At 43.0% G+C, this 27,437-nt stretch overlaps 1 protein-coding gene across 4 annotated transcripts in view; it reads left to right on the top strand.

The window, feature by feature from the left end:
* The window catches only part of BRDT (bromodomain testis associated), a 206,824-nt gene extending 184,457 nt beyond the window's left edge, over positions 1–22,367 (top strand). For 2 of the 4 annotated variants that reach the window (XM_040360040.1, XM_040360042.1), the window contains 2 exons: positions 9,626–9,812; positions 21,927–22,367. In XM_040360040.1, the coding sequence (XP_040215974.1) occupies positions 9,626–9,812; positions 21,927–21,995 (256 nt within the window). In that variant the 3' untranslated portion in view covers positions 21,996–22,367. The remainder of the gene's footprint in view (positions 1–9,625; positions 9,813–21,926) is intronic. The other 2 variants (XM_040360038.1, XM_040360041.1) reach the window with 1 other exon arrangement.
* The last annotated feature ends 5,070 nt before the right edge of the window (positions 22,368–27,437 follow it).

Genomic DNA, 27,437 nt, shown 5'->3' with positions numbered 1-27,437 from the left:
AAAAGGAACGGCGTGGGGTCCCCCCCAAAATCCATTCCAGACCCTTATCTGAGCATGCAGCCTGGCAGGTCAAGAAAGGGAGGGAGCGAGCTTTAGGGCAGGGAGTTCCTGGTCCATAAAGAACTTTGCCACCTAGAGACTGGGTGTTTCTAATAAGAGCAGTCTAGGATCCTTTCTCTGTACATAGGAAGGAAGTTGTCCTCATCTGTTCTTCAAGCCAAGTTGGGCATCCCAAAAACTCCTCTACCCCACCCACGTCATTACCCCTAATAAAACCAAGGACTAAAAGCCAAGGGACTGACTTTGTGTCGGGTGCAAATGGAAAATGCGTGTTGCCTGGCTGTGCAGGAACAGGGGGACCAGTTGTCAGCAGCCCCTTCAGAGGTAGTGCTAGATTTGCTGCTATTGTCTGTGGTGTCATCATGCAAGATCAAAATAACTCACTAAGGCCCTCGGAGAAAAGTTGTGGATGCCTATGAATCTGGCAAAGAATTTCAAGAGATCTCCAAATTATTTATAAATCAATCATCAATAGCATAGAAGTCACCAAGAACCTTAAAAGTTAATTGCAGAATCTTCAGGTAACTCTTGCAACAGCTAGTGTCAAAGTGCATGCATCCACAATCAAAAAGAGCCTTGAGAATATGTAAACCCAACATTTCATATTCCTGATATGTTCCTGCTATACCACGTACTTGTATGAAAAAGTATTCTTACCTCTTTGTATTGTTTCCTTTGTGTGAAATACCTGATGTTCCTGCCAGACCCTCTTCTCTCCTATTAAAAACTGATCACACTAGGCATGTGAGCACAGCGTGGTCAGCTCTTTAGCTGTGCTGAGAACCTAGCCTGCTCTCCTCCAATGATCAGACTTGTGCTGATCATGCCCCCCCCCCCTGCAGAGTCATGCACTGGCAAGACTGGTGTACTGCTGTTTCTCCTCCCCCAGCTCTCTGAGCTCCTTATGCAGTGGAGAACAGAATGTATGTGAATGTATGTGATCAATGTATTTATAATGTGTACACAAATACTTTGCCTTTCATTTAAATTTTAAAGGGAAATGGGATGTTTTAACAAGGTGGGGGTTTACATTTGCTTTAACCTGCAAGGACATTACAGTAAGGCTAAAGTTTGCTGTTGAACTTAGACATATTTGGAATTATGTTCTGTGGACTGATGAATCGCAAATAGAGGAGATTGGTCACAGTAACAGTAAACCTGGTTGGTTTAAAGGGATTCTAAAGGTTCTATTTATTTGCAATAGTTTTGCACAAAGCAGCCCAGATCCCCTTCTTTTTGGGTCCCCCCACCAGCAGTCCTGGCTCCTCCCCCCTGCCGAGTGCCACAGTAGCAAGCCTCTTGCTATGGAGGCACTCAAGCAGGCTCGCGCCTAAACCGCGCTTGTGTGAATGGACATTTTCCATCCACACAAGAGTGTGGCTCGGCCCTTCCTCCCTGCTCTCTTTTCATTGGCTCACTGGATGTGATTGACAGTAGCAGCCGCTGCTCTTATGCACATTGCTGGATCAAGATGGGGCTAAGGGGAGGCTGGGGCTGTATCCAAAAGGTGTTTTACCTTAATCATAAAGGTAAAAAAAACTGCCTTTAGAACCACTTTAGACCAAACATAGCATTTCTATAGAAGACCCTCATATCAACTGTGAAGCATTGTGGTTAAAATAGTATGATTTTTAGTTTTTGACTGATTCAGGGGCTGGGTAGCTTGCAGTCATTGGGTCAACTATGAATTCTGCAACATCAAAAATGTAAAGCTATTTGTCTGAACATTGGACCAGAAATGGATCTTTGAACAGAATCAAGGTTCAAAGTACTCTAGCAGATTTACGAAGCAAAAGATTGAAGACAAGGATTTAGGACTGGTTTAGTCCAGGGGTATCCAACCTTTTGCCCTTTTGAGGGCCACAGTGGAGAAAGAGTAATTATTTTGGGCCATGCATAAAATATACTAACAGTAAGAATAGCCCATGAGCAGAAAAGGCAGGCAAGTTAACAATCATGGATATAGATAATATACCTATCTGAGTAATATAACTTTTTTGTAATGTTTTTTTCTTTTTTATAAACGTAAAAGAGGGGGAACATAAAACCAGTGTGGTACTTGATACCGTTTTTATATACTATCTGGTTGGATGGATGTAGTAGCAGGTCTCAATGAATTCTCAAGGAGCTAATCAGATATCTTGGTACTAATTTTGCCCTTAGTGTGCTTCCTTGAAAATACTTGCTCACAAATATAGGTGCTGCTAAAAACTGACGCCATAAACAAAGCATATTTGTGAAGAGTGGGACATTTTTTATTATTTTTGGGGGGATAAATAACTTATAAAAGTCCAGTAAAAAGACGATTTTTTCGGCATATGTGTTCGCGAAGTGTAAACAAATTTTTACAAAAAAATACACCTTTTTAGGTTTGATTTTGTGTTGGACCGCATTCATGGCCTTCTTGGGCTGCAGGTTGGACACATCTGATTTAGTCAAAGCCATGATTTAAATTGGGGTTCAACAAAATCCAGGCGCCAGGTCGCAATTGCGACTAGAATTAACGACCTGAAGCAGGAGGGATGGTGGTTGCTGGATGGCTGGGGGGTGGTTGGGGTGCGAGCGGATCCGGGGGTATCCCGATTGTATTTGCAGAAAACAAATAAAGTTTAAAAAAAAAGAATTGGCGCCTGGGGAAGGAAGCATAGGCCTGCAGAAGGCCGCAAAGGCATGGCTTCAATTACCGGCCGGCGCGGCCCAATGCGATCGCACGGCGGGGGAGGTGGGGGCACACGGAGACGCAGGATACCCCATCCTGTGTCTCCGTGCGATCGCAACGGGCCGTGGCGGCCGGTAATTGAGGACGCGGCTTTGCGACCTTCTGCATGCCTATGCTTCATTCTGTGATCTGGCGCCATCTTGTGGTGGCCGTTGGCATGACAAGACTTCCAGCAATGCTAATGGAGCTTCCCCTGTGTTTTCACTGCCATCTCCTTCCCTCTAATTAGAACCCCCAAACATTATATATTTATTCTAACACCCTAGAGAATAAAATGGCAGTCGTTGCAATACTTTCTGTCACACCGTATGTGCACTTTTTTGGACTTTTTTGGACAACAGTAAAGTTAGCCCAATTTTTTTTATATTGTGAAAGATAATGTTACGCCGAGTAAATCGATACCCAACATGTCACGCTTCAAAATTGCGTCCGCTAGTGGAATAGCAACAAATTTTTACCCTTTAAAATCTCCATAGGCAACGTTTAAAAAATTCTACAGGTTGCATGTTTGGAGTTACAGAGGAGGTCTAGGGCTAGAGTTTTCTCTCACTCTACAAATCGTGACAATGCCTCACATGTGTGGTTCTAGTTGGGTGCTGGTAAAAGTAACCAGCCCTGCCAACTGTTTTCAAATGTCTGACATCCCCAGCTGCAAAGCCCCTCTTTCTTGAAGGTACCACTTCTATTTCATCAGTGTCTGGTTCTGGACTACAGCTGCCCTAGTGGTCAGTCCCTTATCCCTCACCCATCCTGTTATTGACAATGCAGTATGTATGGTGATTGTGTTCTTTGCTGTAATGGTCTCTACATGTTGAAGTGCTGTTTAGGCCCCAAACAGGTACTTCTCTAGGGGCGTTTATCTCTTCTGTGCCCCTGTCAGTTGTTTGGACCAAAATCCAATGGGTATTGCACTCTGTCCTTTCATTTGGCTGCCACAGGCTGCTCGATGTGGTACCATACTGCTCCACTACATCCAGCTGAAATGGTACTCCTTTTCTCACGGGTCCTAATCCCTGATGCTGCAAAATGGCTTCTTTAGCAGACAGGACTGTGGTTTGCTGCTCTGAACCCCATGGGAACTCCATCTTTTTCCTTGTGACATTGTATATAGGCCTCAGAATAAGTTCAAGATATGGGATGAACAATCTCCACAATCACACAACTCCAATGAATTTCTGTGGCTCCTCTTTGGTAGTAGGGGGCAACAGCGACTGGATAGTTTGCACAACTGTTTCTGGAATTTTCCTCTGTGTCCCAGTCTACATCATTCCCAGGAAGTGCTGTATCAACAGGTGCAGTGCTTCAGTTACAGCTTCTTTCATCTCAGAGATCATGATGTCTTCAATGTAGTGAACCACAGCGACTTTCAAATTCAGGGTACTTAAATCTCGGGCAATCGGTCCATAAAAAAAATCATTGGAGAATGAACATAGTCTTCAGAAAGCATGGTGAAAGTGTACTGGCGGCCATCCCACACAAGACAAACTGGTTCTGACACTCTGGGTCTATCAAAATAGAACAAAAACCTTTAATGTCTATCACAGCATAATATTCTCCTGCCTCTTTAGCAGTTTTCTCAATGATTGAGATAATATCATGTGCAGCTGACTTCAATGGAGGTGCCACTTTGTTTTGACCTCTGTAATCCACAGTCATTCTATATGTCCCATCGGGTTTCTTTACTGGGAACACCGGAGACCAGAGAGTATTTACAGCAGGTCTAGGATCCCTATTCTCAACAGCTCTTGAATAGTCTCAATTTCTTTGTGGCCTCCAGGAAGTCTGTACTGCTTGTGATAGACTGGCTTCTTTGGTGGAGGACTGTAGACAGGGGTCCATTTTGACCTCTGACCACAGGCTTCATCGCCCTAACCAGATACGCTTTATCAGGATACCTAAATGTGAATGTACCCCATTCAGTCTAAATAGACTGACCTTAAAGTACATGCGTCCCAACAATATTTTCGGGTAACTCTTGATACCAAAACATTTGTCCAAAATCCTGATCCCTTGCCTATAGCCAGTGTCACCCGTGTCCTAACTGCTTGTGTGAATTGCCCCCCCCCCCCCAAAACCTACATAAATCAATTCTCCTTTCTGATGGGAAGGATTTCCTTGCAAAATTGTAACTTCAGCTCCAGTATCAACTAAAGTCACCAGATGTGTAGGAAAAGACGACTACCCCGACACCATACCGTGACAGGTGCATATGGGTGTCGGTATCCTGCTGTCACTGTCCTTACTGCTATTTTTTACAGGAGACCCACATTCCCTTCATAAAGGATAAGTAACCTCCCAATCCCCTTTTCTGAGTCTCTCTTACTCCTCCCCAGGATAAAGTAATTTGGGTTTGGGTTCATGTGCAGTGCTGGGAGTTGGTTTGGGGCTAACAGGAGGGGTCTGTTCTGTTTTCTCTAAATCTAGGCTGATGTAATCTTCGCTAGGAGTCATTTTTCTAACCCTGATAGTTTTCTCCACTAAATGTTTCTACCTCTTCAGAATTTCTGCAGTAGAAATCCCATCTATCTCATCTTTAGGTACTCCTGCCTTTTAATAGGTCCACTCACATTTGTTTCCTAGAGGTAACTGGCCTGGTTTTCTCTTCACCTCCTGTCTTCTCAACCCCATTCCCTGTCTTCTCTCCCTGTTCTTTTCTCCCTGTTTTTTTCCTGTCTGGCCTTGACCTCATCTACTGCCCTGACAGGTTTTGTTTTAGTCTCCTCCTAGCTCCCCCAACTGGCTTAAAATTGTAGTGGCTTCATGAATCTTGCTGTTTAATTTCAGGCCTCCCAGCAAAGACAATAAAGAAGCCCTGAGATTAAATGGCACAGACTTCATTAGCTGGGAGTGCAGTGCAGACATGAAGGGTTCCATATCTGGACCCATCCATTCTGGAAATGTATTTAATCTGGTCATACAACCCATCTTGCGTAACGGTGAAATACCCTCTCCTATTGATCTCCAGGAATAGGTATTTTCCAGGTCAGTAGAACCAGTGTATACTCAATCAGACTATTCCATCTCTCACTAGGTCAAATAGTGAAAAATTCACACTAAACTCACATGGCCTGACGCAATTGTGGATCATGGGTTAACACATGGGTTAACCACTTCCTTACCTGACAGAACACTATCTGCCCCTTCATCCCACAAATGTAGGAGCCAACTCAGTGGGTGTTACCCAGACCTTTGTATTGTTTAGCCAGCTCCTGGAGATTAGTTTGTGTAAACTCCCATACTTCATCAAATTGCACATCTCAGAGGTTAAGATAATGCACCTCCTCATCTGTCATATCCTCCATCATGTTTTTCTTTTCCTATGCGTAGTAATGAGAGGTTTGGCACACTTCTTCTTCTTTTTTTTTTTTTCATTGGATAATCATCATCAGAAACATCAAACTCGATCTCCTTATCCTCTCTATCATTTGAGGAGAGCACTTCCTCAAAAACCCAGTTTTGGGATGCGACAATGGCACGTACCCTGGCTTTACTACTTCTTTTTCCTTAAGGCGTTAATTGATTTGGTCATTAGGGCTGCACACCACTCTTGCAAATCATCAGCCTGACTAGCAGTTGTATGAACACACTCCAAAGTAACTGCTAGCTGATCTTGTTAATACCTTAACGGTTGCCTCTGTCTTCTCCCTCCTTTGTGAATCAGTATAGATGGCATGAAGGAAGTACCCAACCCACTGTGGACACTTTCCTCTTCTTTGCTTTAACTAAATCCAACCCCTTAAGGCTAAAATCTACAAAATGATCTGAGACTTTATCACCCCAAGACTTATTCAAGGGAGAAGCATACTTTACAAATTCTTTAGCAAAAGGCTCCCACTCATTGTCTCTGGCCCAGATAGGCAAGCTGCACACTTCCATCTGGCCACCAGAACCCTCTGCAGCCTTGTTTTCCCTAACCTGCTTACGCAGCATTTTTACCTAGCACAAGCTACACAACACACCACAGAAAAACAGGTCTGCTTCAGTTGAATTATAGCGCAGATCACGGCACGAGCCCCCAATTTTTTTTCTAGCGTCTATCTAGCAAGGTTACTTTACAGTATAATAAAGGAAACTGAGCCCTCTGCAGTGTGTAAATGTGCTTTTACTAAACAAAAATGCTGTACATACAAAACTATTAGGAATACAAATCAAGACTGACCGATATCTATAACAAGATGCCTAGCAAATAAACTATGGTCTGTAACAGTAGAACAACACTTAAGTTACTTGGCTACAGTTACTGTGTTCATGGTCTCCATTGACAATGAGGCTTCTGGAGATCGGGCACCGTCTTGTTCGCTGATTGCAGATTCTTCCTCCTGCTATGGTGTTAATCCATGTTGAAGTTCCTCACTATGAGTGTCTACTGTGCCTTTTATTTGGGCTTTTGTTGACTGTAGTTTACAAACTTCTTTACCTTAACCAACTGCCAACTGTGTACTTGTTACCAAGGTACTAATTTGAGAAGCATCCTCAAACAAACCTGCAGTGACCTAATTGCTTTTTTATGACAGTCTTATAGAAAAATCTTATATTAAACGCAACACACAAATGCCTTTTTTTTCAGCATTATGTAGCAGTCTTGTGACTTGTATCAGTATCTGGTTAAAGTGGATGTAATTTACAAATACTGTACTGGTGACCCCACAATGGGACTAAAACATTTTTGTGGAAGGGAGTTTAACAAGACACATGGCCACTCATTAAAATTAGAAGAAAAGGTTTAACCTTAAACTACTTAGAGGGTTCTTTACTGTAAGAGCGGAAAGGATGTGGAATTCCCTTCCACAGGCGGTGGTCTCAGAGGGCATTGATAGTTTCAAAAAACTATTTGTCATACTGACATATCTCACACACAGGTTGGACTTGATGGCCTTTTTTCAACCTCACCTACTATGTAAACCCTCACTTATACCCAGTGAAGTGAACAGTCTCTAATACACAGAGATTAAACAAATCTCCCTGTTGCATGCATATCTGTTGTTTTCAGCTTTATATATTTAGAAAGTTCACATCGAGTTAGAGATTTTCTCTTCCTGTTAGGCACTGAGTGTGAAGTCTGGGCATACAGCCAAGACAGCTGATTGGAGGAAAGGCACACACCCCCACTTCAGAGGCAGAGACTCTCAGGGTTCTCCTGTGAATAGTTTAGCTGTCTGCTAATCGATAGCAGCCTTCCCAACACAAATATCAGCCTGGTTTTATCTCCTGTGACGTAGAACTTGTCAGAAGTTATCAGGCTGATAACAAAAGAACAGAGCAGGAGAAAGCCATGGGACTTAGTGCTTTGAAGAGATGAAGAGAGATGAGAAAACACTGCAGATATGTGTCCAGCTCAAATTTCGTGAATCGAGTTTACATCCACTTTAAAGCTTGTAAGAGGAGTTTTCATTCTACGCTGGCTGTTCTATGAGGCTGCAGGATCACTGGCCCTCTGGACAGTGCTGATTGGCCCTGTGCTGATCACATTTACTCTCCCCAAGAAAAAAGAAATTCTCTAGCAATACACACCAAACTGAGCATGTGGAGGTTGTCCCACAGTCTCTGTTCTATCAGGAGATGGATTGGGGACAGTGGAAGAAAGTGAGGATTAACAAACACTGGGTCAAACAGCCTTTTTACACAATGCAGAGGATTAACCCCTTCCACAGTGAGAACAAGCATGCTTTACTGCATATACAGTACAGACTGATTTTAATGTTGTGGGTTTAGTACTACTTTAAGTCTGGAGTAGTGAGTATACAATTGACACATCTTCCCCTAGGGTCAAGGTTTGGCAAGCTTTTCTGGTGGGTAGAGTCATGAAGGAAATTGGTATTTACTATTATGCTTCAATAGCAACAAGAAAATAAAGCCATTAATAATTGTTCCTGTGTAAGTAGTCTCTTCATACTTGGGTTACCTACATTTGGCTTGGCTGCAAATAGTTACTACTTGCAGGTGCTGTAACAAACACTATAAATCTGACACGTTCAAAGGACTTGCAGAGTATCAAGGCTCTCAACTACCGCTAATCCGGTAAAAACGATCCAAACCCCCCCCAAGTCACAAGATGACAACATTTATTTGGGTTTTGAATGGCTATAGCAGCCCTTTTGTTTTACAAAGTAGCTTAAATACAACATTGAGAAGAAATACTATCAATGCATGAAATATAGTCATTACATAACTGATGGCACATCAGATTGCTCCTACCGTGTCTAAGGCCTTTAAAGACAGAAAAAATCATGAGTAAACTATCTGCCACTAATGAAAAAGAGCCCCCAGGACCTCCTACACCTTCTAAGGAACAATTGGGCACCTCTGTACTCCCAGATACAGCCTCCTTAAACCCTAATGTTGCCAAAATATTGTTACTAAGGGCCCCACGCACAATTCTCCAAAATGTTAAACCTGCACCACCTTCAAAGATCCATAGACTCCCTGACAGGGAAAAAGACCAGCACACAGAATAGTAAGCCATAATGAAAAAACTGAGAACTCCAAACTTGGAGTGAAAAAAGTAAACCTCTGAAGGCACATAATGCCACAAAGTAATTCAGGGAGGGAGGGTGAGTGAATCCTATCCAATGATGGCACAAGCTTTAACTGAGCTCCAAAAGATCCCCCTCCTCTCTACATACTACAGGCCAAAAGCCAAAAAACAAGTCTGTATATAAAAGGTCAAATGGGACATTTACCCAATAGGAAGGAAATTGAGTTGGAAGAAGGGGAAGCTCTTTGAGGGTGAAAAACTGTTTCTCTACCACTGCTCTTTTTTTTAGAGTTGGAATTACCCATCAGTTATGACCCCCCTACTGTTTTTAGGGCATTATAATCTTCTTCTTTTTTTTTTTTTTAATACAGGGAACAGAAGGATATAGAAAAAATTGTCGATCCAACAACAGAGACCAAGATTCTTGATGTGCAATGTTTAGTTGTACTGGAGGCGGCTAAAGAGGCACAACCAGTTGAGATTATGTCAAATGAGCGTGTTAAGGAGGAACGTGAACTTGCAAGGAAGCGAGAACAGGAAAGGCGCCGCAAAGAGACAGTAAGTTTTATAGACAGACATTAGAAATAAATTGTATGCAATTGCATAACACCATGAAATGAAAAACAATCCACTGCTGACAGAGGTTTATCTCAGTTTTGCTCCATTAATAAATACTGATGGAAAAGACCTTGCTATCTGAATGAAGTGTGACCTTTTACATTGTACCTTGGAAGACAAAGGCAACATCTTTTGTACTGTATTTCACAACCATTTCTTCCAGTATATGGCCAAATTATGGTCATCTACACACAGAACCTGTCTGAAAATGCCATCAAATGTTCTGGCATTTAGTAATTTCACCAGAAACAAAATTGTTGCTTCCAACATTCAATAGCCCATAACTCCGGTATTTTCAGCACAGTTATGATATATACTTGAAAAACAGGTGGACTGACATTTGACCTCAGGGTTGGATCCTTGAGGGGTCTGAAGAATTGTCTTGCTACTGCTTCAGTCAGAAGAATACCCCTGGATGAGACAGCAGACTTTCTCGAAGGTCCAAGTTTAAAATTCTCTGGACACTCCTACTGCAGCCGAAATTCACCCCCTGGTCCTATCCAGTTTTCATCTTCACTTCACCTGGGAAAGTCCCGCAGCCAGCATTCAGGCCCCAAACTTCGACATTTCTTCTTCAGTCAGGGAGTTTAGAGAACAGCCGCACATATGCAAAGACGGTGTGGGTGGGGGGTACTTCCAGAAGCTTTCTCCAAATTTTAATATCCTCTTGTAACATAGATGTAAAAGTAGCATGGTTGTAGATGTAGTTTAATTCAGTGGTATTAAAGACATAGTATTCTTTTTAAGTTGGTTATCAATAGTAGACAGATGGTCCCCGATTACAATCTAAAGGGAAAAAGCATGTCTGTTGCCCAGAATTAACACCTAGGTGCCAATACAATACAGGGCCCCAAACTGTCTACCAACCACTGATTTATGTCAAAGATCAGGGGAATTTACTTTCTCTTTCATAAAAACTAAAATATTGGGGAGAGATGAAAATAATTCCTTCTGATTTGTACACATTTTGGGGTACGTGTACATATAAAACTGTATGCATAGTGTGAATAGAAGAAATCCCCAAACCGGTTGTATGGAGCTTGATCACAACAGACTAGCGGTTATTGGTCTTTTTGCGATCAGACTAATGTGCTGGTGTCAAATCTTTTCCTTGATCCAGTTATCAGAAAAATGTATGGCCAATTTAACTCTAGTCACTTCAGAACACAGAAACGTCACATGGGCTGGGAAGGAAACCCCTCCGAGACATGTTAGGTCAAGGGCTAAAGAACAGCCCCCACACCCATATCTCAAATTGAGGATCATGAGATTTGAAGTAGGTGATCCCTGTGCTTTTGGCACAACAGAAAGTTGCTTATATACTCTGACTATATATACTGTATGCATTATACCTGTCTGTGCAGCAGGTGGCACTGTAGTATTATAGTGTAATGTGCATGTAAATCTTTTAATGTAACTCTGTTGTATATGAGAGGAAGTGCTTCTCTGTGTTCAGTTCCTGTCTCCATGATGTAAAGACATGTATTGCAATCCTCCATGTAAGTAAAGTTATTTGCATCCAGTGCATCATTTCAATACTCAGCCAACAGGTTGTGGGCCCAGGCACTGGAGAGAATACTACAAGTCAGTGAGTACTGTAGAAAATGGCGAGCGGTTCAGATGTGAAGTTTGCAATAGCAAAGCTGAACAATGCCAATTACCAGCTGTGGAAGTTCACGCTAGAAATGCTTCTCAGCAAGAACAACTTGTGGCAAGTGCTGAATACAGACAGACTCACAAACGGAGAGATAAAGGAATGGGACAGGAAAAACAGCCAAGCAAATGTGACTATAAGCCTACTAGTGGGAGATGATTAGCTTATCCATAAAAAAACTGAGAAAAGGGCCAAAAGTATGTGGACTTCATTACAAAAACTGCACAAGTTTTTAAGCCTAAACGGCAAGCGGTTTCTGCCAAGAAAGCTTTTTAAGATAAGGCTAGAAGAAGGCCAGCAAATGTGTGACCACGTGCAAGCTATGCTAGAAATCATAAAGCAGCTGCACGCCATTGGCGAGGACAACAAAGATAATCATATTGTTGCCCTGCTCCTTTGCAGCCTTCCAGAGACATATACTGCTCTTAACGCTTTTGAAACCAGACCCAAGTAGAAGCGAACGCTAGAATATGTCAAAGGCAAATTGATGAATGACAGAAGGAAAGAAAATATACACCATGATCACAAGATGTACAAATGCACAAAGCACAACAAAGAAAGCAGAGCCTGTTTTTGCTGTAAAAGGACTGGTCACTTAAAGGACTGTTCGGGAAAGCGAAGCAGCGATTGCTAGAGTTATCCACAAAAGAGTCAAGGCAGCCACAAAAGGAAACTGCATACACATCATTGAGTGGCACATTTAAAGTGACACAGAGCGGCAAGTCACAGGGCTGGTGCATAGACTCAGATTTGACATTGATTACAGTGCAAAAGACATTTTTCCTAGCAAACGGGAAAAGCATCACTGCAGAGGGTAAGGCTGCATTCACACCTGAGCGTAGGTCGTTCAGACGTTTTTTCCGTAGTTTTTTTCGCGTGTATTCATGCTTATTTGCGCGTTTGCATACAGCGTCGTCCGACGTTTTTGTACTTCGACGTTTTTTATTTTAGCCAATAGGAAAAATTATCATCTTTTCATCACTAGTTGCTATGTTGGTAGATTTTTTTTTATCTTCTGCCTGGGTGAAATGTTCTATTGATTAAAGCGACAAAACGCCCATAGCAAACGCTCATTGTCGCGGTAGTCACTTGAATCGAGCATTTCCATTACTTTCTATGGGAAATATAAACGCTCAAAAACGCCCAAACCGCCCGATTCGCGCGTCAAAAAAGGGTTCGGAACTTGTTTGAGCTTCAGGCGTTCGGCGTCAGGCGTTTTGGAGTGGAGATGTGAACCATCTCCATAGGGAATAATGTATTTTTTCCCCTCTAGCGTTTTTGAGCGTCAGGCTTCAGGCGACAAAACGCTCAGGTGTGAATGCAGCCTAAAGGCCAGGGCTTCCTGAACTGCATTACACCGCAAGGAGGCAAGCACAGTATCCTTGTAAAAGTGCTGTATGTTCCAGAACTAGAAGGCAACCTTCTATCAGTAAAGTCTTGCAAACAGTCTCACACTTAAGTTCCAGGATGATGAATGCACAATTCACAATAATAAGCGATTCCTCGCAAAAGCAAAACTGGATGATCACCTATACAGGCTCATCACCACAGACCAGCAAGCCAATATAGTCTCTAATCTACACAGCAAATGCAGTCACTTATGGCACTGACGGCTGGGGCACAGAAGTCCAGAAGCTATACAGGACATTATAAAGAAGGTTTATCAGAAGATTTGACATTTAATGCCCTGCAAAGTGCACTTGAAATGTAAGTGCTATATAGAAGCAAAAGCCACACGTGCTACCCTTCCACAGGTTTCTCAAAGAAAAACCACCCATTCCCTGACAACTCCCACGCCAGGCAGGAACAGATATTTACTGACGTTCATTGATTGATTATTCCAGGTACACAACTGCTTATCTGATGAAACACAAGAATGAAACGGAGAAACTTCAAGAGTTTGTTGCAATGTCTACCAACAAATTCCCCCGGAAACCAGAAATAATACTCACGGATACTGAAGCGGCCTCATACCTGAAAAGACCAGAAATAGCACACCAGACAACCACACCATAAACTCCTGAACAAAACCGTATAGTAGAAAAGGAAAAAAACACTTATAGAAAGGGCCAGGTGCATGTTGGATGCCAACCTACCTCACTGGGGAGAGGCGGTCATGACTGCAACCTACCTACAGTACAGACTACCCTCAAATGCTGTTGAAAGTACTCCTTTTCAATTTGTGGCATGGATCAAAGCCTAACCTAGGGCACATTAGAGTGTTTGGATGTAAAGCATATGCCTCTATTTCAAGTGAGAAGCGATCCAAGCTGGAGAATAGAGCCATAGATGGCATTCTAGTAGGCTACAGCAAGCAAACAAAGGGTTGCAGAATCCTACACCCAAAGACTGACAGTGACAAGAAGCCATAGTGTTTGTTTTGATGAGAGCCCATCACCAGAAACATCGATCTCTGAAAGCTGTGAAGTGACTATGCACAGCAAACTAGAAAAAAGGTCGACTATAGCGAACCTGCGTGGGAGTCAGAACAAGAGGTGTAACCGTGCTTAAATCAAGTTCCCTGCCAGATCCTGCTGAACTGCCAGAATTCAGAAGATCCACTCAGACTACTAAGGGGATACCATCCCACAAGCTGTCATACACGCTCTCGAAACATACAGCATACTTGAACCAACATCCTGGCAAGACATAAAAAAAAGAACAAAACGTGCAACCAATAAATGGAGAAAGACCGAATACGAATTAGTCACTTCAGGAAAATAAAACCTGGACACTTAGAGCTCCCTCCTAACTGCAAAACTATATGCTGTAAGTGGACTTTCAAAGTAAAGCCAGACACAGAAGGGAATATCCACCAATATAAAGCCAGACTAGTTGCCAAGGGTTACTCTCAGAAATTCAGTGAAGATTGCGATGAAATATTCGCTCTCGTTGTAAAATGCTCCACCATTAGAGTGCTTCTTAGCGTTGCAGCCAGGAAGGGCATGCAAGTGAAAGACCTAGATGTTAAACTGCTTTCCTATATGGAGACATTAACCACTTCCCGCCCGGCCTATGGCCGATTTACGTCCGGGAAGTGGTTATGAAATCCTGACAGGACGTTCTAGAACGTCCTGCAGGATTTCATGCCGCGCGCGCCCGTGGGGGCGCGCATCGCGGCGATCGGTGATGCGGGGTGTCAGTCTGACACCCTGCATCTCCGATCTCGGTAAAGAGCCTCCGGCGGAGACTCTTTACCACGTGATCAGCCGTGTCCAACCACGGCTGATCACGATGTAAACGGGAAGAGCCGCCGATGGCTCTTCCTCACTCGCGTCTGACAGACGCGAGTAGAGGATAGCCGATCGGCGGCTCTCCTGTCAGGGGGGGTTCGCGCTGATTGTTTATGAGCGCAGCCCCCCCTCGGATCGCCACACTTGACCACCAGGGATGCCCACCCTGGAGCATCAGGGTGGGCAAAAAAAAAAAAAAAAAAGTCTAAAAAAATAAATAAAAAAAAAACATAAAGAAAAAAGATGCCAGTCAGTGCCCACAAATGGGCACTGACTGGCAACAATCAGTGCTGCCACCCCAGTGTCCATCAGCGCCACCCCAGTGTCCATCAGCGCCACCCCAGTGTCCATCAGTGCCACCCCACAGTGCCCATCCATGCCCAGTGCCCACCTAGCAGTGCCCATCTGTGCCACCCATAAGTATCCATCAGTGCCGCCCATGAGTGCCCATCTGTGCCGCCTATGAGTGCCCAGTGCCGCCCATGAGTGCCCATCAGTGCCGCCTATGTGTGCCCATCAGTGCCGCCTATGTGTGCCCATCAGTGCCGCCTATGTGTGCCCATCAGTGCCGCCTATGTGTGCCCATCAGTGTCGCATACCAGCGCCGCCAATCAGTGCCACCTCATCTGTGCCCGTCAGTACTTCCTCATCGATGTCCATCAGTGCCATCTCATCGGTGCCCATTAGTGCCGCCATATCAGTGCCCGTAATTGAAAGAGAAAACTTATTTACAAAAAAATTAACAGAAAAAAATAAAAACGTAATTTTTTTTCCAAATTTTCAGTCTTTTTTTAGTTGTTGCGCAAAAAAAAAAATCGCAGAGGTGATCAAATACCACCAAAAGAAAGCTCTATTTGTGGGGAAAAAAGGACGCCAATTTTGTTTGGGTACAGTGTAGCATGACCGCGCAATTGCCATTCAAAGTGCGACAGTGCTGAAAGCTGAAAATTGGCTTGGGCGGGAAGCTGCGTAAGTACCTGGTATGGAAGTGGTTAAGGGCGACCTCTACATGGAGAAACCACCAGCATCTGAGCAAGGAAACAACCTTGTGTGTAAACTTCAGAAGAGCATCAATCTGCAAGGATGTGGAATGGGAAAGTAAAGGAAGAACTTACTAGAGAGGGATTCTCAAGAAGTAAAGCAAACCCTTGTCTCTACTCCAGGAATCAAGAAGACAGATGGGTTTATATCTATGTCGATGACATTACAACTTGTTTTAAACAAGGGGAATACAATCCGTTCACAAGATGAAAGAAAATTGTTAAGTAAAAGAGCTAGTGAACATTGGCTACTATCTGGGAATCCAAATAGAGAGAGAAGATGGAAGTTATCTTCCCAACCAATCTCAGGAAAATCTCAGAAAACATGTAACAATTCCATATACAAGATGCAAAGGAAGTGAACTCCTATGGAACCAGACTATCGAAAGAGCAAGGAAGCCAAAAACTTGCTACCCAACAATGACATGTATCGCAGAGTAAAGATAAGCTGCTATGTGTTGCCATTGTGACAAGACTGGACATAACTGCAGCAGTGGGCATACTGTGCAGGAAAGTCTCGGCTCCCTGTCAGCGTCACTGGAACGCACTAAAGAGTGATACAGTACCTCAAAGGAACAATTCAGATGAAGTTACGGCTACCAGCAACATCGAATCCAACGCTGGTCAGGTATGTGGATGCTGATTGGGTCGGGGATTGTACAGACAGCAAATCCACACGTGGATTCACCTTCCAGTATGGGGAAGGAACCATAAGTTTGGTCTAGTCGAAAGCAGGCAATGGTCTCTGTATCTTCAACTTAAGCAGAGTACATTGTACCAGCACACACTCGAGAAGCTATATGGATTTGTCAATTGTTTGTGGACAATGGGGTAGACATGTCAAAACCAATTCCCATTTTTGAAGACAACCAGGGATGTATAAAGCTTGTGCAATGAGAGAGGGTCAATCCTAGGACCAAACACATAGACGTTGAGTATAGCCTACTGAGGGATAATCAAGAGCAACATATTATTGACATTCAATACTGCCAGTCAGAGGAGATGACTGCTGATGCACTCACCAAGCATTTATTGAAGGAATGTCATAGTATTGTAATGTGCATGTAAATCTCTATTATATTGTAACTCTATTGTATATGAGAGGAAGAACTTCAGTTCCTCTCTCCATGATGTAAAGGCATGTACTGCAATCCTCCATGCATTCAACAAGCTTCCAGCACATCATTTCAATACTCAACCAACATGTGCAGCTGGTCTAAATGGTGAATTGCGACTATTTTCTGACATGCTCCTGACATACATGCCAACAGTCCAGATTTGGCCATAACATTCATGAAAATCCTGAAAAATAAGCTTTGTCCTGGGCAGCTGCAGACTGGGCTGGGGTGTCTGATCCACCATAACAAAGTTGCAACGCTCCACCATCATTCTGTGTCATCCCGGTCCACCCACATAGTAACCCATATGGGCTGGAAGCCGGGACTGGATGATGGAGGGAGGGATGTAACGGACAATTCCACCCAGCTACTGGCTGAGGAGGTAGCAGGAGCCAGGCTGCAGCGGCACATCCCAGCCAATGGGTGAACCTGTATGTAGTAGCTGTCCTGGCATTGGAAGGGATGTATGCAGTGGTGAGCTGTGCTGCTGTGCCCCCGATGTGATTTGTGAACGCTGGCTCTGGACACAAGCAAGTACTGGTAGCAGTGGCGTTGCTATGGGGGTGCGACAGAGGGGTGACGCCATCACATGCTTGGCTCCTCACACACTGTCATTCTTTGCCCTCCGCCTCTTTCTTTTCTCTCCCTCCTCTCTGTGGTCAGCTTATTGTGGCAGCTCACTTGCTTCCCATTCCATAATCCCGCCTTGTCATCTGTGCAAGTGATCAGGCGGACATCTGCAGTGTGTCAGAGGAGCAGAGAGGAAAGCTGTACAGAGCACACCACTCCACTGACAGACGATGCACACACTGAGCTGGGAAGGGATGGTTGGCTCACTACATCTGCTCTAGCAAGGGATTGAATGGGAGTGTAAGCACAGTGGGGATTTACAAGTTATATGTGATGATGGGGGTGGGGAACTGAGCAGGGATGTGTACAGTGCAAGTTATATAAAAGTGTGGGCACTGGGGGTGGTGGATACAAGAATGTGAAGAAGTGAATGGCCACTGGAGGATATAGAAAGTGAGTGTAGGCACTGAGAGAGGGAGGTATACAAAGTGCTTGTGAGTATTTGGGCACTGCGGAGGGCAATGTACATGGTATATGTGAATATGAACATTAGGGGGATGAAGGTGAACATGAGTACAGGCTCTGAGGGGTGGCAGGCATAGTATGTGCTGACACTTGTTACAAGATGTGCAGGGCCGCCATCAGGGGGAGGGGGACAGCTCACACACATTTAGCAAGGTCTCCGACCTCCTTCAGTCTAATGAGGACCTCCAGGGCCAGAGATAGCTGACATCCTTCTGTATGTAGTGGGTTGTGAGGCATAGTGGGTGCATGGTGGAAGTTATTGGGCGCCAGACACTTCTTGAATGCAAAAGGGATGTTTTTCTCTTACAAATTTTTATGGGGGAAAGAGTCTTAGGGCCAGGACACCCTTGAGTAGTTGCAAGTTCAAATAGAAGACTCCTATGGCAACAGTCTTTAACAGTTCCTAACACAAAGCATAACATTCTTTTCACCTTCACTACAACTTCTCCTTGTAGTTCTTCAGCCCACTGAGCTCCCGGTCTCTCACTAGTCCCACTGATTCACTGCCACTGAATCCCTTGCGCTCCTCCAATCTTCACGGTGGTATCTTCCTCAAGCGTCACCCCGCCTCTCTGCCTGGTCCCTAATTTGGCACTCTTGATTATTCTCAAGCTTCACCCTTGCTGGCCTGCTCGTCCCTGGCTTGACGCACAAAGCTGCTCCTCAAGCTTCGCCTCTGCTGGCCGAGTCCCTGACAATCACTGCCTGAAGTTTCCACATTCTCCATCGTGCCCGTTTGGTGAGAATATTGCTCCGGTACTTGCTTCAGTTACTCATTGTGGTCCCTGGTAAAAAGGTGAAATGGTCCCTTAGTGGCGACAGCTTCCCCTGTACCTCTGACCACTGACAGGTTCTCCGGCCGGCAGAACCGGCACTTCTGGTTGGACTGCAAGCCGCAATCCCAACCCGGCGCTACTCTCTTGCTTCTGGATAGGCCCACAGACAGCCTAACAGCCAGATGCCCCCAGGATAGGCCCAATATCCGGCCTAGCAGCCTGATATTAAATAGTAAATTCAAGAAAGTTTTGGCGCCTACAAAGATTTGTCCTTGAGATGAAGGGGTACCGTTTGAGAGATTTGAGTCACCACCAACGGGATAGAGTTACTCCAAATAACTCGAACTGACTAACTCCAACTGCCAATGAAATCCCTAAAGATAAGAAAAGTATCTACCAGTTTGGTGATTTGTTTGTTTAGGGGGATGACTGGAACTTCTACCGTGGGCAAAGTCCACTTATCAGAGGAATGTTTTACATACCAAGTGTATTGGAAGGTCTTTGCAGCCATAAAGGCTCCAAAAGATCATGTCTGAAACAGCAGGCTGATTCTCCAGCTGCAGGGTAGAAAGCACTGCATCAATCAGACTATCAAGAGCTCCTTGTAATTCTGAGTTTCTTCTGAATCAAAGATGGTAGTAGACACCTTAGGCACACTTAAAGGTAGAAGTCAAGTAGAATCAGAATTCAATTCTGTCATGGATGGCACTGGAGCATGTCTAGAGCTTTTTTGCAAGCAGACAGCTTCATTATCGTTGAGGTTTATTTAAAGTTATTTTTCCCTTATAGCTGCAGTCTCTTCACTTGCCTGTAATGAAGTATGCCCCGCATTTTTTGTGTAGAAAATTCTTTGCAGGATGCTCGTTCCTGTTGCTAAACTTCCAGCATAGCTAGGGTTAATAACTTCAGTTCTTCCCGTTGAACTGCCTTTAAGATTACCTGATAGGGACCCATCTCTCCTCCTCTTTTTCAACGAGTAAGACATGTGCATTATTACAATTGTACACATTATTTCCCCCACATGAGAAGTTGAGCCAGGAAAAAGACTGAACCTTGCAGAGGAAATTTCTACATGACGCAGCAGTATGGGACATCCTTACAGATAATCTATGTGATTACAACTATAGGGGAATAACATTTGTTGACCTGACTTCAGATTTTTTTTGGTATGCGCACAATGAAATTTGAAGTACATATTAAAGGCCTTGGGAGCATATGGGAGGAACAGCCTCCCATTGCGAGACTCTGATTAGATGACTTTAGGTAGCTCAACAGCTCAACAGTGGCTGACCCAGCCTGGGCGAAAGAGGTAATATATTATGTGCTGCTGTTCTGGGCTTTTTGGATTCAGCCTACCCACCTGTGAAATAAATAAGGTGAGAATGCTGGGTTTCAGAGCTTCAGCCCACTCGAGAGAGCGAGAGAATGGCATAATTGCTGTGCTGGAGGACTGCTGCACCTTGCAGTCCGTCAAAGGCATCGGAGTCCGGATATCTGAGGTATGCCTGGCCAGTCTAATAGGCAAGTCAGTCAGTCAGGCACGTTCTAATGTTGATGTTTGTATTGGAAAACAGGTGTATGTTCCTCCCACAAAAAAACTCTGCCAAGTGCTCACCCTTGAGGCTGCTGACACCTCCAATGTACCAGAGTAAGGAAAGGGATGGTCGGCACTCAGGATGGCATCCAAAATTGTTTCTTTTATTAAGCAAATGTGCACAAAGCTGTGACAGCCTATGCATTTCGGACATTGGTCCTTAGTAATAGCTTAAAGGGATTGTAAAGCTTTGTGTTTTTTCAACTTGATGCATCCGTGGGGCGGGGCTGAGTGATGCAGTTGGCAGCTATAGCCGCCGGCAGTATCACGGGAGCTCATCCGCAAGCTAACCCCCTTGGGAGAGCGCTTCCCAAGAAGGGGGTTAGCTCTTGCGGGGAGGAGCCGAGACAGCCACCGAGGGACCCGAGAAGACCAGAATCGGGGCCACTCTGTGCAAATCGAACTGCACAGTGGAGGCAAGTATGACATGTTTGTTATTTAAAAAAAAATATATATATACCTTTACAACCCATTTAATGTTCATGTTGTGTTTTGGCCAATTATGTGAACTTGGCCAGGTTTAGCTTTTATGAACTCGTATCCTCTCCTTCAATATCATGCTAAGGATTTTGGTGATTTTTTTATTGGTGTCCTGCAAAAAAAATTAAAAATCCTCTATGGTGTTGCAAATCAAAATAGAGTACTAACAGTATTTCTATCCAGGGCAAGGGTGACCTAGAGACAGGAGAAGAACACAACTCAGGTACTGCTGTGGAGGAGGGTTTAGGGCCTATGCTGGTATAATTTGTGGTGCTCAGATGTTGGAATAATAGTCAGATCTCACTCTGTGTTCCAGCTGTTCCTGGTTGATTGAGGCCAGTTTTTGGCTTTATTTCTCCTTGTATACTTTGGAACTGTTTTTGGAAACTATGTATTATCTAGACTAGCTTTTAATCATTTTTAATAAATCTAGCTGTTCTTAAAGGATACAATCACACAATATAAACCTAAAGCCCCCTTTACCTTCCCCATGTTATGTATAATTTCATCATACAGACTTTACAATACCTGACAACCTGAACCAGGAATGGAGCTTGGGCTGAATTGTGTAACTGTCCTATTGCTAAGCAGTACTCTGCATTTGTGACCATTTTTTAGAATGAGTTAGTGTACATACCATGGGGATAGCAAAGGAAGTCGCTAGCCTTGACCTCTTGTGGCAAACCCTTGTCCTCAAACAAAACTTGGTCCACAGTCAATGCTTCCTCTGTCCAGAACCAGCCCCATCCAAGACTCTCCAGGGTAAGCTGAGTTGCACAAACCCCCCACCCAAATTCACTCCTGTCACACCTCTATTATACTTACACATTATATTTTGGTGTGAATCTGTCCCATGTAAGGTTACATCTTTGCAGATCCACCAAGTATACTGGTTTATCCAGTATACTTTATGGGGCATGTGTACCAAGTATACTTTTCTACCCTTTTGAAGCATTTTTCTCCATTTTATAGGTGATGGATTCTCTTTAGGTGGCCAACACTCCAAGAATTAAGATGATTTTCTCTGTGCACAAATATTCACAGTGTCTTCTTTTTCTTTCCAGATGGGTGGAACCATTGATATGTTCTTTCAGAGCAATGTTATGGCAGATTTTGAAGAACATCTATGCTGATAAATAAATCAAATCTTTTGCAATGGTTGTTTTCATACAGAATTTGAGAATTCACCAGGGAGACTTAATAAACCCAGTTGCACTTCTTTAATATGCATTCTCAGGTCTCACTGTCATTTAAACTCAATTATGCATTAAGATGCAGAATCACTTTTATTGTAATGGATATTGTATGGATAAACAGGAATATTGTGTGTACAAAAACCTAAAGATCACATACCCACTTGTTTTTCAATGTGAAACTGCATTGTCTAAATTTTTTTATCACTGTTAATTCACTTTTTCTTATTACTTGTTCAAGATAAAAAAAATATGGATAATAAATCTTATACCTCTTCAAAGCCCTTTAAAAAAAGGAAAAAAAAACACTCAAAAGTAATATGTCTTTGAAAAAAGCATACTTTAGGGTGTTAAATATGTATTTGATGTTAAATATATTTCTATTAATTTATGATTTGTATTCGATTTTGTTATTTTTGTAATTGAAAGGCTAACTTCATTTTCTTTTATGGGGGCCCTAACTTTGACATCCTATAGCTTGTACAGAGATTACTGTAATAAAATGTTATTTTTTTTCAAAATATCAGTTCTTTAAAAATCAGCTTTGCTCTATATTTCAAATTACTTTATTCCACTAAATTTTAGAGTAAGTGCATCTTTGGAGCATAAAGGACCCCATACACTCCTCTGCACATTAGCATTTTGCCAAAAAAAAATTTTTTGATCGCATATAGATGTTTTTTAATCACTGCAGTTGGGAGTCCTGGATTAGCACATCGACCAACGTCTACTACATGGATTTTTGGTTGTAAAATTTAAAAGTACAATAAAATAGGCGTAATCCCAAAAGCTGGTCATAGACTGTTAGAATTTCAGTTTAGCAAGGACCGGAAAAGATTCAAACTGGACAGGCTGAATGTACCCAATCGGATTGATCAACTTGGGTACAACCAGCCTGCCAGTATATACTTGTGATTATTGCTAGCGGCTATTATAATTCAATGAATCTACCTGTGCTTGGGCAAAAAAAATTGAAAAGTAAGCAGCTAGCACATTTATTTACTGGCGTATAACACTCACTTTTTTTACCCTGAAAATAGAGGGGAAACTGTGCCTACGTGTTATACGCAGGGGGCTGTGGAAAGTTTTTTTTTTTTTCTGTGAAACTTCCCTCTTAAAGTTAGGGTGCATGTTATACGCCGATAAATACGGTAATCAAAGAAACTACAAATATAATAAACATAATAAAAATAACATGCAATGCTAGTCATTGGACCAAAGTCCTAAATAAAGTCAATAAAGCTAATCATTAGGGAATATCCAGTGGATGACGCATCAAGACCACCTACAGTAGAAGCATGCTTAAAAATGTAATGGTGCCCACAAGAGAAAATATCCTCCACCTTCAATTTTCCAACAGTGCCTCTTACCAGATAACACTGACCACCAAAATCAAGCAGTTAAAGAGGGCATTTCTAGATTTTGTAATGATGGCTGAACTCTCGAGATTCCACTCCACTGATGCTTATATGCTGTGATGCGCTTCCAGGAAAATAGGACTGCTCCGCCATGATGAAAATTAGATACCCGTACACACGACTGGAAAACTGCGAGGAGAGCTTTTGGCCGGGAATCTACCAGCTCTCTTTTTTCCCGGTGGAAAAATGAAGTTTTTGTCAGTTTTCCTGTGGGGAAAAAGACAGATGGAGCATAGACATGGTCGGGATTCCCGAGGGAAAGCTTTCATCTGAGTGTGTACAGAGAAAAAGTAGACGGCGGGTTCTCGGTTTTCCCCTTGGGATTTCTGACTGACCTTTTGCCGTCGGGAATCCCGGTCGTGTGTACAGGGCATAACTCTTGATAAATAAAAGGTCACAAAACCTGAGCACAAGGATAAGTACTCATCCAGAGACTGCCTTCATCTCCCTCTGTGTGCCTGAGAACTGGGCAGGCCTGACACTAAAGAGCATATAATCATAGTGTCTGTTGACTGTCTGATTCACTGCTTTATTAATGTACCCCCGAAGTCTTGCAATTTCACTCCACAAAAGGCATGCATTATCATTTCACAAAAGAAAATTGTGAGGTCCAGATGCAGGAACTCCAGTCAGGGTAAATAGCATGTGAGTGCAGCTTCACATTTAGCAGCTCCCCTTCTCTCTAAGGAGTTGTAAATAAAAAAAAATGTTTTTGCTAAAATGACTGTTTACAGGGTATAGAGACATAATAGTTAACTGATTCCTTTTAAAAACGATTAAAAATAGATAAAAAATAAATCATATAATGTACCTGCCGTTTCTAGTTTTGTTTTTGCATGTTTCCTGCTTCTCTGCTGTACAGAGCCACAGAGCCAATACAGGGTTTTAGACACACAGTAATCAAACCTCCTTGATTAGTGACCACAGAGAGAAAGCTCCCAGTACTGTGGTTATCAGGAAACAGACAACCAGGAAGTGTGGAGATCAGAGAAGAATTACAGCAGCTTGAGAGCAAAAACGAACAATGAGGACATGAAAACAGCACTGCATTAAGGTAAAGGAAGCTATTAAGATAAAAAAAAAGATCCTTTACAAACCCCTTAGGGCAAGCAGGCCTACCGATACTAGGTTGCCACTTGAATTATACTTTCTGGCTGTAGAATATCAACTGTAGGTATAGGATTGTGTATATGGAGGTTTTCTATTTTAGTTTTTTTTTCTATTGGTTGAACTGGATGGACTTTTCGACAGAGCTATGTGTAGCACACCCCCGTAGGAACTGCTAATGAACTTGGATTCCCCACTTCTGCACAGCCAGGCACACTGAATTTTCACAGCACCAGAGAATAGTCTGACTTTTTTGTTTGTTTTATTAGAGGGTTAATAACTTGTATAGGGACGGGAGGTTATGAGATGTCCACTTGACTTCAGCGACATCGTTCTATATCTACAGTCTTTTACTTTCCTCCTGGACATACTCAAGCTTAATCACTTGAAAGATCTGACAGGCTGTCTGCCAGATCAAATTCCAAATGACAGTCAAGCCTCAGCGCTTACTCTATTTGGAATAATATTTTTAGCAAAGATTCTTTTCTTGAGTGGGGAAACTCCAAATCACTAAAAACAGGAAAAAGGATGGTGCAAACGCTTAGTGCATTACCTTCGATAGCGCTGAAAATGTATTAAAAAAAAAAATGGCAAAAGCATAGTCAAACATGGCAGGATAAAACTGCCATACACAACTCCATTATCGGGAATGACACATCTCTACAGTTGAAAAGCTCTGACGAAGGAAGCTTGTCTAACGAATCGCATCAGTTTCCAACCGTATAAATGTGTCATCCCTGATACTGGAATTGTGTATGACATGCGTTTTAGCCATTCATGTTTGCGAGTATGCGTTTTGTGGTTTTTAAAAAAAAAAATTTTGGCGTCGAAGGTAATGCACTTTTTTCTGTTTTTAGTTGTCAGGCAGATTAGCAATAGCCCATTACAGGCAGGAACTCGTAGCCCCTCTTTGTGTAGCACAGTTGCAGTAAAACAGCATGTATCTTCTTCTTTGTGGCCACTGATCCCAGCACCACCTCTTCAGGCACTGCTAACCAACCTGGCTGCCGCGGCCTCTTTCATTAGCCCTTTGGGTTAACTCTCCACACCAGTTCACCAGCCCACCCAGGTGACTCTCAGGAGATCTTTAGGGAAGGGCTGAAGACTTAGTGTGACCAATTCATTATATCTGGTCTCCCACAGTTTACAGAACATGAAAATGCAATTATTTTAGTAAATATAAACTGATAAACACCTTTTCTCATCAGCAGTATATAGCAGCCTTGTGACTTTTATCAGGTTGTAGTAAAGCTTGTAGGAGGAGTTTTAATTCTACCCTGATTCTCTGTCTGGACAGTGCTGAATGGCCCAGTGCTGATAACATGCACCTCCCAAGAAAAAAAAACCTCTAGCAATACACACCAAACTGAGCATGTGTAGCCTGTCACCTGTCTCTGTAAATATCAAGTACTTTTTTTTATACAGTGGAAGAAGAGGATCAGAGGGACATGATCAAACAGCCTTTATACACAATGCAAAGGATTAATCTCTTAGGTTCCACAGCGGGTTTAACAAGCATACGTCACTGCGTATACAGACTGATTTTACTGTTGTGGGTTTAGTAACACATCGCTGTCTTCAAGAGAGACTGACTACATATGGTAGTCGCCCCCCTTTGTAGTCCCCACAGTGTTGATCTACGCACTCTGTCCTCTTTTGCTCCCGTGCCTCCATGAAGGGCTTCCTCGCGTGTGTTATGGCAGGATCCTTCCAGCACCCAAGGATTATTTGCCAAATGTATAACAGAAACTAAGATTTTTTTTTATTTTTTTGAAAATTTTCCATCTTTTTTCATTTGTTTAGCAAAAAATAAAAACCACAGTGTTGATTAAATACCACCAAAAGAAAGCTATCTGTCTAAGATAAAAAATATATAAAAATGTCATATGGGTACAGTGCTGCATGACCTTGTAATTGTCATTCAAAGTTCAACAGACTTTGACAAATATTCTCCTGGGGCATCGGCGGCCAACCTGAGAGGGGGCCCAACACCCTTCGCTCGGCTATTGCTGGAGATGGGGTTTAGGGATGTTTGGAGGCTGTCATCCGCAGGAGAAATGTTACTCACTTTATTCTGCCACGCATAGAGGCCTTTCTAGAATAGACCTTGGTCTGGGCAATGATGAGATGCTCCCCCTGGTATCTTCCGCACGTTAGGAGGCAAGAACTATCTCGGATCATTCCCCCTTATGTATTGCAGTTACAACATCCAGAATTTCCAAGCGGGTTTGTTGGAAACTCAACCCGCTCTGGTTGTTACTCCTCCCTACCCCTGATCCAATTCATGCTAATTTAATTACATTTGTTCGTTTTAATAAGCATTCTACTGGGCTCAGTATTTTTTGGGACACACTGAAGGCTTATTTAAGGGGTCAGTTTTATTAGATCTATCAATACTATAAAAACTGGGACCAGGTCATGGGAACAATTCGTGTTCCGAGAGGTTGAGAGGGCTGAGTCTGCTTTTGTTGACTCCCCCTTTGAACAAGCTGAGAGGGCATGGCATGAGGCTCAGAATATTGCTAAACACATGGTGCTGACAAGGGCGGAAAATAAACGTTTTTTTTCTCCAACAGAAATACTTTGAGGAAGGGGAGGGCACTGCCCACATGTTGGCCATGATGTGAGATCACAGAAGGGTTCTGCCCACAGAGGCAATTTCTACTTCCTCAGAGGATTTGGTCTTCTCTCATGCGGAAATTTTATCCACCTTCAGGGATTTCTATGCTGATGTGTAATCCTCCAATGTATCGCCTACGGTGGGGGAGATTACTTCCTTTTTAGACTGTTGTCACATCCCGCATCTTTCGGCCCTGGATATGGAGCAATTGAATGCCCGGCTCACGACTGACGAGAT

The sequence above is a fragment of the Rana temporaria genome, chromosome 7 (assembly GCF_905171775.1).
Source record: "Rana temporaria chromosome 7, aRanTem1.1, whole genome shotgun sequence".
NCBI classification, from domain to species: Eukaryota; Metazoa; Chordata; class Amphibia; order Anura; family Ranidae; genus Rana; species Rana temporaria.
This window is presented reverse-complemented; position numbering and strand designations above follow the sequence as displayed.